This window comes from Xyrauchen texanus, chromosome 26 (assembly GCF_025860055.1).
Source record: "Xyrauchen texanus isolate HMW12.3.18 chromosome 26, RBS_HiC_50CHRs, whole genome shotgun sequence".
Lineage (NCBI taxonomy): Eukaryota > Metazoa > Chordata > Actinopteri > Cypriniformes > Catostomidae > Xyrauchen > Xyrauchen texanus.
This window is the reverse complement of record NC_068301.1, coordinates 16,747,258-16,767,287: the sequence shown is the minus strand read 5'-3', so window position 1 is coordinate 16,767,287 and position 20,030 is coordinate 16,747,258. Positions and strand designations below refer to the sequence as shown.

The following is a 20,030-nucleotide window of genomic DNA, read 5'->3' as shown; positions in this document are numbered from 1 at the left end:
TGAGGAAAATAATGAATTTAATCAATTTTGGAATAAGGCTGTAACATAACAAAATGTGGAAAAAGTGTAGCACTGTGAATACTTTCCAGATGCACTGTATATATATGTGTGTGTGTGTGTGTGTGTGTGTGTGTGTGTGTGTGTGTATAAGAGGCAAGGAACAATTATACATTTAATCACAAGGAACAATTATCTTGGAATATATATATATATTCCAAGATAATTGTTCCTTGTGATTAAATGGTGCTTGTTTAACAAAAACCAAAGCAGGTAGTTTTTGCTGGTTGTTATTACGTAATTTATTTGGGTCACAAGAAGATGCTAAAATTATTCATACTACTCGCATGCACACCTAAAAGAATTTACTGTTTTGCCGACAGATAAATGCGTCCTTCATCAAATATACATACTCTGACAGTACGAGGTTTGGGATATAGCAAATGTATTCAAAACAGCTTTCTGAAAACGCCCCTTTTCTGCATTTGATCAAACAGTCAGATAACACTGCCCTATCTCACGCCATTGGTTGAGTAATATTGGTGGGGGTGGATCTAAGTGGGTTGTTCAAAACAAACAAAGGAATTTGTACAGAGACACATTGTTTACAGTTTTCAAGAAAATTAGCCTATGATGTCTCTGCATATTTAGATGGGATAGGAGAAAGTAATTTAACGTAAAAAGTTACATACTTCAGAAGTTCTTAAGAAAGTTTTGTGAATCTGGCCCCTGATCCCTGCAACAGGTGTGGTTTCAGAACTGTCGAGCCAAATGGAAAAAAACTGCAAAAAGTGTTCGTGCTAGTTGGTGTCCACCTTGTGTCCAAGTCAACAGGTTAGAATGGCAAAACTTGACTCAGAATTGTATGACCACACTGACACAGTGCAACTGATATTTTCACTAATATTATGTGATATAACTGATAATTAAAAACAAGTATAAATTTGTGTGCATGGATGTGCATTGGTGCACAGGCCACCAGTTTTCACAGGTCTCACTGTTGCACCTCAACACCCTAAGCCTGGAAACACACTCCCCCCCTACAGTACCATCCTTCCTAGCTGCACCAAACTAACAGGTAAACATGAGACTTAATTAAACTATATATTAGGACTTAACAATTTCATTAAATTATACATTAGGAATTAAGATATTAAAAATTCCTTAAGCTAAGGAAGTAAGCTTGCTAAGACAAACATCACTAATTGTTCATACTTAGGTTTTCTAAACCTGTTTTTTTCTAGGGCCAAGAAGGGGTTTCTTCTTGTATCAGTATGTAAATTTGTGTTGAATTATATTTTGCATCAGGTCCAGCTTGTGTTGATGTGGGACATTGTGTTTCTCAAGGAGGACCCCTCCCATGCATAGTCCTCCTCCGATACGCCGTGCCTCCTTGCCTCTTATCACGACATACAACCACCCCATTCACACTGCGTCCTTGATGCTGGACACACCTGAACATAGTGAGCACAGTTCTACAGGCACAATGCCGCTGAGCTTGCAGACTGACACTGGTTTAGTATGAAATGGGTTACTCATCTCCTGAAGTTTAATCATTAACCACTAGAAGTCAGCACAGATTTTTTACAAAGTGGCATCCAAAAGTATACATGTCCTCAAAATTGCTGGGAATTGAATCTGTTCAGTACAAGTATTTGGATGTGCTATTATGGGACAATCAGGGGTATGTGTACCCCCGGGGCACTAGACAGGTTCCATGAAGCACTTGAAAAAGATGTTGATTTGGCTGTGTTAAACCTATAAAACAGAAAAAAACCCAATAGTGCTTTAGTGCTTTACAATAATGAATCATGATTAATCTCTTGTTTGTTCCTTTAAGAAATGAAAACAAAACAATAATTTGTGTAATGTGTGCAAGTTTTATACGTTTGTGTGGATGACACTAATAGCAGAATATATGTGATACCTGGTGCCTTTAAAGGAGTAGTTCACCCAAAAATACAAATTCATTAATTCACTCACTTACTTGCCATCCCAGGTGCATGACTTTCTTTCTTCTGCTGAACATAAGCAAAGATTTTTAAAAGAATATCTGTGTAGAATAGCTCTGTAGGTCGTTCCAATGCAAGTAAATGGTGACAAGAACTTTTAAGGTCCAAAAAGCACATAAAGGCAGCATAAAAGTAATCCATAAGACTCCAGTGGTTAAATCTGTGTTTTCTGAAGCGATGTGATAGGTGTGAGTAGGGCTGAAATGATTAGTCGACGTTATCGAAACCATCGACAGTAAACAATTGTCGAAAAGACATTTGATCTAATTGAATGTTACATGAGATCACGTTAAACTTTAATGATGATGCCGAGAGCAGCACTGCAGTTCACGCCTGACTGAGGAGAGGAAGAATTACACAGCTCACAGTCCAGACGCACTCTAAACTATCCAAACAGTTTCAGCATATGTTGATCGCAAAGTACAAGAGAATTATACCAAAATACCAAATAAGCAAATACAGAAGCACACTTGTTGTGGAATAAGTGGAGCCAGAGCTCTTTAAAGGAAAAACCCCAGTGATACATCTTAAGTACAGTTATATTTAATGCGTTATAGCTTTATTATTAATACGGAAGCAGATCATGTAAATAACTACAAACTCCGAAACTGTCATTTTTCTGTGCGGTCAGCACCTCTTCTATGAGCTGCGTGAATGTCCCGATCTAAGTGGGAGAGATTGAAACTGCACCCGGCTGATGAACACTCTGTCATGGCTAGATTATAACATGATGGCTCACGACTTGAATCATAATATATGTCACTGTGCATTTTTATCTTGAAGAAATTTGGCAATACACAGCTTTATTAATATGAGAGTGTTTGATTTTGTTTTTGTTTTTGTTTTGGCTTAAAACTTGTTTATTAGCTATACTGCAGAAGAATTTTTTTTTATCTGAGAATGTTGAATATAATATAAAAAATATCTAAAAATCCTTTATAAAAAGATGCATTTACCTGAGAAGCAGCATATAAGATATTTAGACTTGCTTTTAGAGGATAGATTTTGAATATAAGTATATTTTATCTTTACTGCACTCGCAGAAGTATAACCAAGTGAAAAAATACTTTTATGTACAAAACACACTTACTGTATATTTAAGATACATTCTCTTAAAGCAAATCTAAATATCTTATATGTTGCTTCTAAAGTAAATGTATCTTGTTTTAAGGATTTTTATACATTTTTAAAATGGAAAACAAGACAAAAACACTTGATAACAATAGGATTTTTTTTTAAGTGAATTTCTTTACTGAATTAAACTTAATATAAAGTATTTTTTTCCCTTTAATTCAGTGAATGTCATTTAGAGGTATTTTTCAAAGATGAATATTCTTCAAAAAATCTTTGTTTGTATTCAGCAGAAGAAAGAAAGTCATACACATCTGAAATGGCATGAGGGTGAGTAAATGATGAGAGAATTTCAATATTTGGGTGAACTATCCTTTTAATTATATTAATGTAAATAAGAAGTCACCTGCTCTATCATTTTGAGTTGCTTTGAACTTGAGATTCACCTGATCCAGAAGAACCAAGATAAAAAGGAAAGTCTCAGCCACTGATTATATCTTGGCAATGGACATATAATAATTATTTCAGTAGAAGGCTGAGACTTGCTTTTTTACTTTAGTGCATAAAAGTCAAAGGGCGAACTCACTAAACAGTTGCGGCACTTTTGCGTGTGGTATTTCAACGCAAAAACCTGTCACTAACCACCCACAATCTAACTATTGTAAGTGTTTAATCGCACTGCATCTTGAGTATTTAAATTAATTATAATCATCATATGTGCAGTTATGAGGCTCATTATAGATTGTACTTCATTCACAAAAATCACCTTTCTCAATTTACGTCGCGATATTACCACCACACGAAAGTAAGCAGTAAATTAATTTTATTTCATATTTGATTAAAGATTGGTCTGTTACAGTTTTACACTCATTTTGGTCATTTTGCACATTATCATCAACTAAATTATATTATTTTTGTAGACTAAAATGAATGAATATGACATGATGAAATATTAACTAATTTTAAAGGTCAATATTAGATTAAAACGATTAAAACAAAAAATTGTGTGAAAATTAACACAGCTCTAATGTGTTTGCAGGTTTGACTATGACAGCTTGTGCTCCTCTGTAAAGCTGGACTACATGACCTCAGCTCCTCAGAATAGCACATTGAATTTCCAGCTAAACACATTTCCTCAGCAGTCTAATACCTTATTAACTCAGCAAATGAATACTCTCCTACCTCAACAAAAAAAACAATATGTTAATCCAGGAAATTTGTCTTATGCCCCAGCAGACCAACACACTATTGCCCCAGTACTCCCACCCGTCCTACTTTGCACCTTCTCCTTACTTCAACCCCAACCTCACTGAGGGCAGAAGTGCTTCATACCTGCCCCTCACCACAAGTACTAACAACAGCCTGTCTGCTTACACCAGTAGTGTACATTCATACCTTCAGTCTCAGACAGGCAACCAGATGCGTCTACAATCAGGAGTGCATGGTAAATGAGAAATCACCCAAACCTTACAAATAATTGAGTAGGAAACATGTTTTAAAGGGATATTTGACCCAAAACTGAGAATTCACTCATCATTTACTCACCCTCATGCTGTTCCAGACATGTATGACTTACTTTCTACAGTGGAACATTATCATGAGGGTAAGTAAATAATGGCAGAACTTTCATTTTTGGGTGAACTATCCCTTTAAGTGTAATTTGTGTGTTTGTATGAAGCATTTCAGGCCTACCCATGGACCACTAAGGTGTATAGTCAGTCGGGTCAGTTTACACAGGCAGTATTTCGGCCACAGCTATCATCAGATGGTCACGAGAGCCACTACCCTCAGCTGCTGCCCCAACAGCACTACGTCCAGCTACAAGGAGCACCCCAGCCCAGCCTACCCAAAACACCCCTGACCCCTTGCTGCCCAATGTAAAAGCAGAGTGTGAAGACATGGGGAATAGCCAGCCAATCAGAGTCAACGAGCCAGAGCCTACCTTTCACTGTGATTTCTCACCGATTCACTTTTGACAATAGTTAAGTAATGACTGCACAGAAAAGGCAAAAAGAAACCTGATTTATTTCAAGAAAAATGTCTGTAGTACTTGATAGCAAGCTGTATTTCTGATATTGCTGCTACATTTCTGTATTTTATTTCAGGGCAATGACAGCGAAGATCTGCAGGCAGTATTTTCTTTCTCTATTTTTTTTGAATGTGTGTGTCTTCTATTTCTTTTGTTTCTGTTTGCACGCTCTATTAAAATAATCTGTCTCTGAATTTGTGTTGTGATTGTGGGTGTGTATGCAATAATAAGTGCTGTATACCTTTGTCAGAAATACAAACAGGAATCACAAACATTTGAGTAAGGTTAACTTTTCGAAGCTGGGGTTCCCAGCATGCACGGGGCTTGAATAATTAATGAGCTTGCATATTTTCACTGATTGCAAGTTGATTTACACCAATTTTGTTGTTGATTTTGTTGTTACGTTTTGTGACTGCATTTTGTAAGAGGAGATACTAGCTTTTGCCACAAAGCGGCACTGTCCTACAAGAGAGTTGATGAGAACTAAATGTTACAGTTGTTACATTTCTTTTTTTTTATTATTATTATTATACATCACAAAACAAAACAGGGAGCATTCAACAATGTAAGACACCGAACAAACATAAAGGAACAAGGACAAGGAGCTAGATTCAAGACCGAATAGGATATATATAGATTCATACATACACACACACACACACACACACACATATATATATATATATGCATACATACATATATAAAAACACAAAACATGGATGTACTAAAACAACAAATACTTTGACATAGCAAAACATAAAGATTCAATCTTTCTATTTTATTCTCTGAAATGATTTCACAAAATCACATAAAAATAAATTAAAGTAGGGCTTGCTTTTTTTTTTTTCATTTACATGTATGAATATGATATTTACCCAGCAACAATACCATATTAACCATGTCAGAAATTTGGGGATTCAAACTGTTTTTATAAAAAAGGATATCTTGTAGAACAATAGGAGGAATTGTCTCAATTTTTACTGATAACCAGTTATATATGTCAAGCCAAAATTGTGAAGTAAATTCACATTGAAAAAAAAGGTGATTAAGTGTTTCAGGGAAGAAAGAACAGAAAACACAAGGATCCACCTCGAAATTAAATCTTTTCTGTAAAAAATCACCTACACCAGATGTTACATTATGGTTTTTACGAATCACGGTCAACAAGGGGCAGTTAAACGCAACTCCAGCTGTTCAGGCAACTCGCAGCAACATGTACAGGATTGTGTCTCTTGCAAGAGCCGCATTGAATGTTTTTGTGTTTTTTTAAGAGTCCTTTTAAAACCCTAACCTTAACCTTGTAGCTAATGCATCTAAACTTAACCTTTAACAACAGCGAATAGCACAGACATAGCACAGGTAGAGACCGATCTTTTTGCTTTTTTACATTCTTGTGGACTTGTTTGACGTCATCACACCTCCAAAAAATTGAAAATAGGTAAGAGGTTGTTGAATCTACATATCGCATAGCGTATGTCATTTAGATGGCTTTTCCTGTCTAAATGGGCGGTGCTTGACCAAATGAAGCTCCTATAGGTCTACAGCCCAGACCTTTGCTGAAGTCATAGCGTTATTGCATTCAAACAGTTGGACGGAGCACAACACCGAATGCAAGATTCTCGAGACTTTTTCTCGAGATACAAGTTTTAAACTTAGAAATACTGTTTATATTGTCTAATCAATGCTTTACTCGAGTGCCACAATAATGTAATGTATTTTAATTATCTGAATTATTATATTTATTATGTATTATATAAAAAAATATTATTAGTTATAATTATTTACTTAATTATTTTTACTTTGGAGCCTTTCTCGGCAAATATTGATATTTGTGAAATTGCAATTAATTGTGATTTATTCGATTAATTAATCAGCACATCGTGTAATTAATTTGATTAAAAAATTATTGACAGCCCTAATTATAACTTCGTTTGAAGCTTTTCACATTAATAAAACTTAAATATTTTTTTGTTTATTTTAGGTTATTTCCAGATTTTACAGAGTTTGCACATTCTATAAAAACATCTTTAATTGTCTATTAACTTTCTCTTTATTTTTAGCCACTTTTCCCATAGCTTCACTCAACCACTCTCAAGTATGATTGTGTGAGGCCTTGACATAAAAAAGATGGCAGAAATATTGTATAAAAGACTGATCATTGCACAATTTCTTTCTGACAGTGTAACTCTCACACATACACAAATGCATGCTGCAAATGCATGCCCCAGTTCCCTGCCACTTCCTGCCTCTGCACGATCTCTGATAAAGTGTTAAAAGTAATGAGAAGAAAGCACACGCAATGTTTGCTTAATGAGACCTTTTACTAACATATGAGTAACTGTTTATTCAGTGGTGACTGATATAGGCTACTGAAGTACATGATACATAAAATAAAATATCCTGCATTTGTTATGTGAAGACAAATAACATTTGCTGTATTTTCATGTTACATGTTTTGCCTTACTGAAGTAAATATAGCAGAAAAGATTCAGTACTTTCTCATTGAAAGTGTGAACTTGTGAACATTTTAAATACATTTTACATTTGTACTCAATTCAAAAATTAAATAAATATTTTTAATGATTGTTTGTTATTTTTACAATGCATCATGTATGTGTCCTAAACTAGAAAATCTTGTAATATTTAATTGCAAATTTGAGTAAATTTCACAGGTTAACAGGTTATGGTTATGCACAGGGCTTGAATAATTAATGAGCTTGTATATTTTCACTGATTGAAAGTTGATTTACACCAATTTTATTGTTGATTTGTTGTTTTGTTTGGTAACTTCTTGTTTTGGAAATTCTGAAGTTCATTTCCCACTCAAAATTACTTGTTCATGATTAAAATTAAATAAATCTGTTGATTGTTACCATCATCCTGTTTTATGCACCAAGTGTTGAGGTTTGTGCACACAGCCTCTTTACCATTAAAGGTAATGTCATCGTTAAATAAAATGTAATATTGTTTTATAGACTACAAAGCTTGCATGAAGCTTCACTGTGGAAGTCTTTTGTGTTTCATGTGATGCATGCATTAAAAAGCACTAAAATGCCAGTACGCTTTTAAAGTATAGCTTAATTCATAGCATTTCAAAGTAAACATTACTTAAGAAGTTCTAATTAAAGCCACCTACAATTGTGTGTAGCCTTTACTTGAAAATATGATCTGTTAAATGTACTGGCAATTTCTGTGGAAATTGTTTCCTAAATTATTTAAAGTAAACTTCACTGCAAAGTTTTTTTCAGTGTAGGCCTAGACGATGATTCCCACAGACCGGAACACAGACGATGATACTGCTGTTTCATCACTTAAAATTATGTTATGGTGGCCATAAATATGTTTTACTCATTTCCCCAGTCTAATCCATGTTTCATATAGTCTTAGTAAAAGATACATCAAAATTACAAATGTATCTTTCCAAAGAATTGCAACAAAAATAAAGTGAAAATGTGGAAGCTGCTAAGAAATCTCACTCAAATTAGTTTGTGATAATCATCAAAAAGCTCACCAACATCTCTAAAATTAGGCAGGAAAAACTGGCCACCACACAGGAACTTACGTATGCATGTCTGTTCATCAGTATCAGGGTGTGTTTGAGTGTCTCTGAAGACTGTGTTTCTAAAGACTCTGCTTGTTTTGTCTCAGCATTGAAGAGACGAAGAGAAAGATGTCTGGAACACGTGCACTTTGCTGTCATATCACCACAGCGACCCGATCATTTGCCGTCTTGTATCTGGTAACATGCAACTTCATACAAACATTTACACCCACTCAAAATATCTTTAGACATTGATTAGCTTTAACAACACCAAATGTGTGTACAATGTTGATTGGTTGTTGAAGGCTTATGTATGACAATCAAAATTAGCTTCTTTTTCTATGTATAATATGTGTATCCATTGGTGAATTACAGACCAGGCCAATAGGGCCAGTGAGAAAGAAAGCAAGAAAGAAAGAAACGAGCAGTTTAAAGAGCTTCTAAGTTTTGAGAGCTGAAGTTTGAATTTACGAACATTCCAAAACAGACTTGTAGCTCATTTAAACATGCTGTCAGTGTAATGTAGTCTAGAAGATTTTTGGACACTTTGAAAAGGCGCAAATGATGCCTTTGCAGTGTTTTTCGATGGAAGAATGATAATAGTAGCCAAGCTGTGGGGTCGATCCAAACTAAAAGAAAATTGCTCCTACAGTCCTTGCTAGTCATAATCTGTTGGTACCATTAGAAAGGATCGAGCCATTCCTGTTGTAGTCCACTTGTTGTAATTGTTGTAGTAACTCGGGTTAGAACATCAGGTGGATTTATGTGGTAGTTTATAAGTCTGGGGAGATTCGAATTACAGACAAGTGTTGAAATAGAGAAGTTTTGCAATAATAATACAGCACAGCCATTTTATTGCCCTTGGCTTGTTATTTGGTCAATGTATAGACTTAAAAGGGAAGTTAGGGCAGGAAGCTACAGCCATTTTCAAAGAGACAAGTCACATTCAGTTGTTGAACAACAGTTTAAATGTCTGTTCAACTTCATACTTGTTGTAAACTGGAGCTCTTATTTGTTTAGCAACCAATATAAAAGATAAATAGACAGAGATACTACATTTAGCCTACTGCATACACTGGCCCTATTTGATGACTTACGCCGCACTCAAAAAAGTATTTGCATTATATAACAAAATATCAAATCAAGAATATATATATATATATATATTTTTTTTTTTCTTTTTTAATAAATGCCACTTGATTTGATATTTTGTTATATATTGCAAAGACTAAGAAATGTTAAGTTAGTTCTGAGAAAAGATCAAGCGTCATTTGCAGATGCTGTTTGGTATTATATTTTGTATCTAATATAATGACACTCAGACAAGTGTCCAAAAAGACTACTTTTGGGGGGAACTGTACATAGACCACTATAAAAAAAACGAATATGTTTCTTTAAAGAAAAAAAAAGTTTTAATCAACCTGTTGATGTGAGAAATCAACATTCCCTTTCAAATTTGATCATAACCTTTCATGATTTTGTAAATATTTTGGACATTCCACATTATAGAATCTTGATAATCATTTTAGGAGTAAAAATATTTACAGGAAACCTTCTGTCAACCAGAGCATTTTTTAAACCTCAAAAGGAATATCTAGTAGAGGCAGGAGGTTGTGTGCATGTTATGTAATTTACACTTTTACAGGTTTTTCTGAATGAATCACTGTTCTTGTGTAACATGTTCTGTTGGTGTTGGCACAGAGAAGAGAGTCCAAACAGTCTGGCTGCCAGAGTACACACACACCAACTGAGACACATGTTTACATTTATGAATTCATTTTGTCACATTCATTGCATCTATGCCTTCTGTGTGTGTGTCTGTGTGAACGTCTCTCTAGATAGGTAATGTGCTGGAACTGGTGGATATCATTCGAACAGTTTCTTGGGGGAAAGCTCCATACAATGTGCCCCATCATGAATTAAAGTCTACCAGAGGCCATCGTGTCTGTAAGTTCACTTCACCACTTACTCGTTCACTATTTGCATACGGACACATATCGTATATTAATAACTTTGTATTAGGGGAGCTTTGCTGTCCCCAAAGATAATTTGAAATGGGGGTATAAGAAAACCAAAATAATTCTAGTTATAAAAGATAGTTATTGCATAAGGATACTGTGTTTAAGGAACCATCATTTTTAGGAGTGTTGAAATGTTACATGTGTATTTTATTGTTTTGGACTTGTTCCCTAGCCAGACTTTTTAACCTCCCCTTAATAATACAGGTCTACAAAGTATTCAAAATGCCTCCAAATTAATATATTATCCCATGTATTAGACTGCCTTATTAAACAAATACTGCTTTAGTTTATCAGTATAGTTTTTAACTAACATTGTAATGTTCTTTAAAGCCTTTAACATAATAACACAGGCTGCCTGGACAAAAATATAAAAAAATAAAAAAATTCTCTCTTTGCAGTTGATATCAGCACTGACATATTTACGCTGGTTCTGATGTCGATATCTGGTGTGCTGGTCCTGTTCTCTCACCGCAAGGTGAGATAAAAACAATTTCAACTGCATTATAATTTTTTGATAAATTGCAGGACTGGTTTCATGCATGGCAACTGAAACATGCATATTTTGCCATTATTTTAAGATTTATGGTCACTGGACACACTGTTTACAAAAACAATATTAATTCTGTTTACTTGTGTGTAAATAGTACATTTGTAATGAAACAACTATGTGTGTGTTGACACCTTGTGACTAAGTCTGTTTTTGTGGATGTATGCATATTTACATGTGTGAGTGTGCATTTATGCGTCTGTAATGTATCTGTAGTCATCTCTGTGTACCTTCAATTTTAAACTTTGCAGCCCGACACCAATATTTACCCAGCTTCCAGAAAGAGATTATGTCTCAATATTTTTGAATGTGGTGAAACACAGAATCCTGGCGGTCTTTCCAAACTACACATTTTATTCTTAGACTTTAAAAAATGGAGTGTGAGTGATTGAATGTGTAAAAAACACCTGTGTGTTTGTGATTTGTGTATATAAGAATAAAATTTCAGCAACATTTCTATCTGTGTTTAAGGGCCCATTTTGTGTGCTGCCTTTTGTGCTGATGATGTTTGTGGATTTGGGTCTGAGTTTTCTCTCCCTGTTTGATGGAGCCTGGGGACTGCCAGGGACCCCCAACTACAAAGACGTCCTGCTAGTTGCAGTGAGAAAACCATCATATAATTTACACAAAAATAGAGCTACTCAAGATTAATTGTGGATTTCATGAACTCTGCATTACTTTTCAAATGTAAATTAAGGTTACACCTGAGCATTTAGTTGAATCAATCATTCTTAAAACCTCATAATTAAACAGAATCATATAATTTGACAAAAATGTGCTTTTGTATGTGCCTACAGAAGTATTATAAAGGAGTCAATAGGTTCGATGAGGAGGAGTTAGGCAATTTCACCATGCTGTACACTGTTCTGTTCATGCTGAACATCTTGCTGAAGGTATAAATTCATGTGTCTGCTGCTATGTGTATGTATACATAGTGTATATATACACTCACTGAGCACTTTATTAGGAACACTATGATCCCAATAAAGTGCCCGATGTGGACTTCTGCTGTTGTAACTCGCCTGCCTCAAGGTTTGACATGTTGTGCATTCTGAGATATTCTGCTCACTACAATTGTACTGAGTGGGTATCTGAGTTACAGTAGCCTTTCTGTCAGTTCAAACCAGTCTGACCATTATCTGTTGACCTCTCTCATCAACAAGGCATTTCAGTCCACAGAACTGCCGCACACTGATGTTTTTTGTTTTTGGCACCATTCTGTGTAAACTCTAGAGACTGTTGTGCATGAAAACCCCAGGTTACAGAAATACTCAAACTGGCATGATTGTTGTCTAGCATCAACAATCATGCCCCGATCGAAATCACGGAGATCACATTTTTCCCCATTCTGATGGTTGATGTGAACATTAACTGATGATTTTATACATTGCACTGATGCCACATGATTGGCTGATTAGATAAATTGCATGAATATAACATTACATTTTAAACTCTTGAAATCAGATTACACAGACTTTCAATAAAAGTAAATACTTTTAAGTACATTACTTGCACTAAAGTAATACGTAAAATACATTTGAAATATGAATTCATATGTACGTGTGTCAGTGTTTCTGTGACAACTGACATTTTGAACTTGAGCGGAAAACCAAAAACCTTTCTAGGAAAAGTGATTTAGAAAGTAATTTAAAAGTAAAATAATTAGTATTGTGATTACTTTTTATATGAAGTAATCGGTTAAGTAATCCGAATTATCTTTTTAGAGAAGTAATTAGTCATTTGTAGTGTATGTAGGTGTATATTTGTACTTATTTTGAGTAATTTACCCAACACTGTTTACTGTATATATATATATATATATATATATATATATATATATATATATATATATACACATACACATACACACACACACACACACACACACACACACACACACACACACTGTATTTATGTGTATGTATGTGTGTTTGTATAATTTGATTTATGATATGTCATCACCCTCTCCAACCTCAAAACACACACACAAATACATATTCATCTCTATTCACCTATACGGTGTTGTTTTGTCTGCTATTTTGCATTATACAGTGTAAACCAAAGCTTTTTTGGCTGTTGGAGAGGGGGAATATAAGGAGAGTTTGAGGTAGTAAAGCGATGGATAGAGGCAGTCATAAAGCCTGTTCTGTCTTTTTAGCTGATTGAGCAGGCTTTTGGATAAGGTAGAGGGAAATGAAACTGCTCTCTGAAAGGATTTAGCAATTTCCTCTGTAAAGCTGTGTGTGCTTTTATAGGTTTTGAACTTAAAGCTTTTAATTATTGTATGCATTTGGGCTTTTATTACTATCCCTGTGTGTTTTCTGTACAGGTGTACATCCTTCAGGTGTCAATGAGGTGTTTTTATGCCCTGAAGGCAGAAAGGACTTCTGCCATCCATGTTGACACTGGAAATACTGTGACAGTGAGTGCATTTATAGAAAAGTTAGCTTTTGTGTCACATGTTACTGAACTTTTAATGTGCAATATGATAAATTATAAATCTTAAATTCTATGCCACTTACAAATTCATTCTGACAACACTTTTTCAAATGCTGTTATTTAATTTTTTTTAACGCGTTAATGATTGATTAACACTTGCATATAAAGTAGCTGTTCAAAGGCAAAACACTGTGACTGCACATTTTGTCAGAATTGAGTTATAACCAAGATTCAGAGAAAACAAATTGTGAATATTGCAGTAACTACAAAATCCACACTAAAACCAAGCACCTTTAAGACAGTTTTCTCACTTTCATTGTTTGCATAGTTCCTGCATTTTGTCTTTGTATATGGCAAAATAATAATGTTCTTTAATGATCTAATGAAACCAATAACATTTGTTTTGCTTTTGTCTAACAGGTGAAACTCCCTTCCTATGATGAAACTCTCAAGATTAAAGTGGTAGACTCACCTCCATCATATGAAGAGCTCTGAAACGAAAGTGTATTTCAGGCATGGCATTATGACCCAGAAAGCAAGAAACCCTTTTAAGCTTACAAGCAGCTACACCACAATGAGCACAAATATTGAGATGCACGCAAACAACCACACACAAAACTTAAATGCTTAAATGCTTCCTTTAACAAATTAAAGTTAATTACTTGTGTACATGTTTCTGATTATTGTGTCTTCACTATAAGCAAGTATGTGATGATGGAAGATTTCCATTCGGTTTGAACTGTATTATACTTCACAGTTGCGATAATTTTTTGAATAAAAGGTCAGAAAATAGCAAGATCTGTTTTATTTTCAAGATTGTTACCTGGAGCTTTTTCTGTTTGTGTAAGAAATACATTTAAACACATAATCCCTTTATTGAATATTTATCAGTTTGTCTTAAAAAAAAGCCAAGATACTGATCTTCCATTTACACTTATTATAATTATTCTTCTGCTTCTTCTGAGAAATCGTTTCTAACTGATGGGACTTACAGTTTTCCAACAGCTGACAATCAAAAATCAGAAAAATCCCATAGGCTTTCATTGACAATGTTCAGATGAGGCAAGTCTATTCAAACTCCAACTGTCAAAAAATCTAATGTTACTGTAACAAACCCACACAAGCAAATATGCTCATGCTAGCTATCTATCTATCTGTCCATCCGTCCGTCTGTCTATCTATCTATCAATTGGACTTACAAAATAACAGACAAGACTTGCGGTTTTCCAACAGAGAAAAACTATTTTCCAATTGAAAACAAGAAAAATCTTATTGACTGGTTACATTGACGTCACTTTTTCCCCGAAGCCACCATATTTGTGACCATCAGCGGGAGAAATTAATGGTGGTCAATGGAAAAATACCCAAAAAGCATTATAAAGAAAAGCATCAACAATAGCTTTTGATCCATGACAAGTCACAGGAAAGGTATGTACAGGTCTCAAGTCAGTACAGATATGAATTTCGTGGACATTTTATTATATTGTTTCCACGATTTACCTCCGTACGCCGGTGATGCGTGACCCTCGAGTACACACGCCTACCGGTACATCACTGTAGACATCTCTCATTCAGAATTTACATATTTTCATGTTGTTTTCTGCTCTAATTTGTTCAAAATATTACAAAACATCTGTGATAATCCCATCTGTATGAATATAAGAGCGGCTTTTAACTCATGAAGAATACACAGAAAGCAACCGAGGCATATTAGTTAACATGACAAATGTTTACATTGTAGTCAGGTAGTGTGAATAAAGCCTGTTCTTCATAATCTTATGATGTGTTGTTTATTGTATATTGACATTTACAATGTGTTTATACCTTTATATAGTCTGGATGTTATGAATAACATCATCCTATAGCCTATGTGCATTTCCAGTATAATTGTATCCGACTTGATGATGTTGTAATTATAATTGACATGTGTACAGATAACTGATATGTCTGAATATATGAGCAAAGACCTACAAGTGTTTTTATCAATGCTCTTTCCCTTCATCGCTGCTTAACTTTGGGGAAAAGAAGCCGTGTCACTTAAAAGATAAACTGTATTGAAAGAAAAATTACATTTTGCTCTGGCAAGTAAACAGCAGTATCACATTATCAAGATTTGTAAATAGAAACAAAAATGTTGCAGACTTTTGTCGCATCCCACAGCGCATCAGAAATTCTGGAATTTTTGTCACAAAAAAGGTGGCGCAGCCATACAGTGACGTCAAATGAAACAGGTCATGACCGAATGTTTAGATGAGCCATGACTTTTCAAACTCCAACTGTTAAAAATTAAAATGTAAACAAAGCCTTTAAAAATCAGTCACTGTTTACTCATCCCTGTGTTGTTATAACCCTATATGTTTTCATTTCTTTTTCTTAACACAAAGGGAGAAATTGTAAAAAAAATATTATTCAGTGATGTCATACAATGGCAGCTTATGGTGAACACTTCTTCAAGTTTTAAAAGAATACAAAAGTATTTTTAGAAATTCAGAAGTCTAACAAATTGTTATGGAAGCATAAGGTAAGGTCTCATGAGAAACAAACCAAAATCATATGTATTATTTAGTGAAAATGTTCACTGACCATTGATAACCCTTTGCGTGTTCATGATTGAGCATGTGAAGAACAGTTCATGCTGCCCCCTCACCACACAGGGGCGTTCGATCAAAAACAAATTTCTATGCCCAGCCTTATTTTTTTTTAATGTAGTACTCTGAAATCAAACAGAAACATAGAGGAGGCTACAGGCAGCCACAATCACATCGTGTTCTAACCTGACGGCAAACAACACGCGATAAAAGGTTTATTTTCTATGGTAATCAGAGTTTTTGTCCTAACTAGCTGCGACAAGCAACGGGACATTCTGTCGATCAACTGTTTTCTATTTTCTCTCCACTCTATTAACTCAGTCCGCTGTGAACTGGCACCAGTTCAAAAACTTTCCAAAATAAGGCTGGGTATAGAAATGCATACAATTTTCAACTACAAAATCTTCCGACATGTTTAGTAAGTTCTGTTCTTTGTTTTTTGTGCAGCTGTGTATCTTTTTCAGACAAGGCTTTGTCAAGCCAAAGTTTGTCTACAAATTATTTAATCTAGTTGTAATCTAGTTGATAATGTCTTTCAAAATGTAATCAATAAAGATTCTCAAAATGCTACATGACAAAAACAATGTCAAAAGTGGTAACCTGCCATTTTTAACTTAAAGAGCTATTTCTACCTGATTTAAACCTGAAACTGACCTGTGTTGGTAAACTTTAGTCATTGTTCAAATTAAGCAGAACAAAGTTTCAAGTTTTGTAAAAATATGAACAAATAGACTAATTTCACAAAGAGAACAAGCAAATTGCTTGTTCTCTTTGTGAAATTCAAAACATTTCTGGGATTCCAGTATATGCAGCGGTGTGGTACACACTGTAACAGAAAAGACAACAAACCTTTTTAAAATTCCTGTCAAGGTTGTTGACACACTTTAGGTATGGAGGACTTTTTTCTGTCAGGTTGGGGATGGATGGAGGCATGAGGCCACGAAAAACAGAAAGTCTTTCGAAAATCGAATTCCTGCGTTATGCAATACATAAACAAACACACAAACACTTCATTTACATAGACAATCAGGAAACTACTGGGAAAATCAAGTAGCTTTTAAAAGTATCTGAACTTTAAAATGTCTTTTAAAATTGGTCATAAAATGTGATATCATCTTCATCAAAGTAACATGTTTAGACACAATTTGTGCTTAAGCTAACAACACACAAACATCCCATTAAACATTGACAGTGCTGTGGAAAAAGTAAGTGAATTCTTGGATTTAATAATTAGTCAATCTTCCTTTGGCAATAATAACCTTAACCAAGCGTTTTCAGTAGCTACAAATCAGAGTATATGAGCGGAGCGGAGTGGAAGAGGAGCGAGGAGTGGAGCGGCATGATTTTGCCTAGAGCAAGGAGCAGGTTTTAAAAAAATCGGAGCGTTATTGTTTTCTTTTGCTCCAACTGCACTCCACTAATGCTCCATCATGGGCACAGCACCAGTTAACGGTGCTAAATGCAGAAATTCACCATGTGTTAAGCAGTGTTAAACACTACTGGCATGAAGGAAAGATGGAATTTCTGATATAACCAGAAAGAATGTGATAAAAAATAAATACAAATTTAAATTCTAGCAGCACTTGGTAACATTCGACCTCCAGCTCGAAGGTTACTTTCACACTTTCTGTTTTCACGCTCCCTATGCATTAAAGCTTCACTTAACTACATGCTTGTCTCTTTATTCCTACATCAACTGGCGTATAATAAAAATGAATGACGGCATGGTGAAGGAGAACATAAGTAGTTAGGTGATTTCCATGAGGAAAGGTTTGTTGTGAAAAAACATGATGATAATTTGTTCACATATGGAGAGAAACAGTAATGTACATATATATATATATATATATATATATATATATATATATATATATATATATATATATATATATGTAACAGTTAGTTCCGGTCCTCGAATCTGATTGGACGAGAGACTTTCCATGAGCACTGATGGTCTGACATATCAGCACTTAGATGCTTCACTGTGTGTGTGTATCACTCCGCTTGTGTTCGTCATCCTAAACTAAAGTGTAAAAGCAGTACATATGTGTCAACAGCTAATGTAGGCTATGCGTGGTGGCAAAAGATCATTTGTGTGTGTAATATGAGCCAGTTGGTGACGTGAAGTGATTCCGTTAGTCATTGTTAAAATGACTAACGGAATCACTTCATGTTGTATTACTACTACTAAAGCTAGGAAATAGCTTTAAACAGTTTTAAATGAACAACTTCAGCATTAAGGCTCATCACAGCTGAGAGACACAACAGACTAGTTGATTACACAATCTCAAGGCGCTTACCCCTTTCCGAGTTTCCACATTGGATACATACTGTTTAAAATGGCAGAGGACATTGCAGTTTCTATAGGGAATGACTCTTGTGCACCGGCTACCGCGAAATAGAGAAGAATACCCCCACTTGGACGGTTAATGTACCACTGAGAAAGCTGACAGCAACTCTGTTTGGATGTGGCAACAGGTGATCGCACATGCTCTCCCTCTCTCTCTCTCTCTCTCACACACACACACACACACACACACACACACACACACACACACACACACACACACACACACCCTGCGGCATCGTGCCTGCAGCTGAATCACAGGGACTATATCGCACTCTTGCTCATGAGATATTGCTTATATATATATATATATATATATATATATATATATATATACACACACACACACACACACACATTATATCTATCTATCCCTATTAAATATTTTGAATAATCATATCATCATTATAATAGAATGCATTGCAATCTTAACTGTAGGCTATTATGTCCCACATTAAATATAATTAAACTTTTAATGACCTAAAACTATATGTTAATATTGTATAGTTTGACTTTAATCAATTGCCATCAAATTTTATTTTAGTGTTGTAGGCTAATTTATGTGTTATACATTTGCAGATGAAGAAGCTCAGCAAACGCGAACGGAGAGAGGTCGATTTGTAATCTTTAAAAAAATTCAAAAGTATTTTTAAAAGTGAACTCTGCATTAGACACATTCTGTAGTTTTGATAAAAAAAAAAAAACAATTTAGTAGATACCACCTCCATTCTTATTTCATGAATTGGATGCCAGGTTTTCCAACTCCTGATTCTAATTATCTTTTGCTTGTTATACTAGGTGTTCACATGCATTTTCCAACCTACACTGTAAATGTTTGAATGATGTATTCAATATGTACAATAACAATACAATAATTTATGTGTTATTAGTTAAAATAGATTATGTTTGTTCATTATTGTAACTTAGATGAAGATCAACCCATATTTTAAGACACATTTATACAGAAATGCAGGTTATTCCAAAGGGTTCTCATCCTTTTTCCTGCCACTGTATTGTACTCTGTTCATTGAAAGAACAGTTTTAATTATTATGTTAATATTAAATAATTACTCAAAAAGAGAGAAAAATAAGCCCTGACATTTTTTACAGTGTAACTTAGCATTAATAATGTGGCCTTGGATGTGTTAGTGTAGTGAGAATATGTGATTATGTGTGAGTCTATTTGTGATAGTGTCTATAAGCATGTTCACATTTACGATAGGTTTGCTCATTACAGAAGGGTAGGCCAGGCCAGCACACAGACCATATAAAACACAATGTGGCAGAAACTACAAACACATGTACAGGTATACACCGTGTGGTGCAAGTAAATTTAGACACTAAAACATACACTCTTAATACCTGACCAGAAGCACACATTTTCCCAGTATTCTAGGCCTGCATATGCTCAAGTTCATTCACACACTTATCAACAGAC

At 34.8% G+C, this 20,030-nt stretch overlaps 1 protein-coding gene across 1 annotated transcript; it reads left to right on the top strand.

Annotated features, from left to right (window-relative positions):
- The first annotated feature begins 8,689 nt into the window (after positions 1-8,689).
- On the top strand, positions 8,690-15,394 carry LOC127619739 (lysosomal-associated transmembrane protein 5-like). Its single transcript, XM_052092709.1, has 7 exons — positions 8,690-8,848; positions 10,489-10,597; positions 11,070-11,146; positions 11,690-11,818; positions 12,016-12,111; positions 13,548-13,640; positions 14,078-15,394. Exons 1-7 carry the CDS (start codon positions 8,780-8,782, stop codon positions 14,150-14,152), a joined length of 648 nt encoding a protein of 215 aa, XP_051948669.1. The 5' UTR covers positions 8,690-8,779; the 3' UTR covers positions 14,153-15,394.
- The last annotated feature ends 4,636 nt before the right edge of the window (positions 15,395-20,030 follow it).

Coding starts and splice junctions, on each gene's coding strand:
- LOC127619739 (XM_052092709.1), top strand. CDS start 8,780: ATGTCTGGAACACGTGCACTTTGCTGTCATATCACCACAGCGACCCGA. Junction 11,147..11,689: donor TCCTGTTCTCTCACCGCAAG/GTGAGATAAAAA, acceptor TCTGTGTTTAAG/GGCCCATTTTGTGTGCTGCC. Junction 13,641..14,077: donor ACACTGGAAATACTGTGACA/GTGAGTGCATTT, acceptor TTTGTCTAACAG/GTGAAACTCCCTTCCTATGA.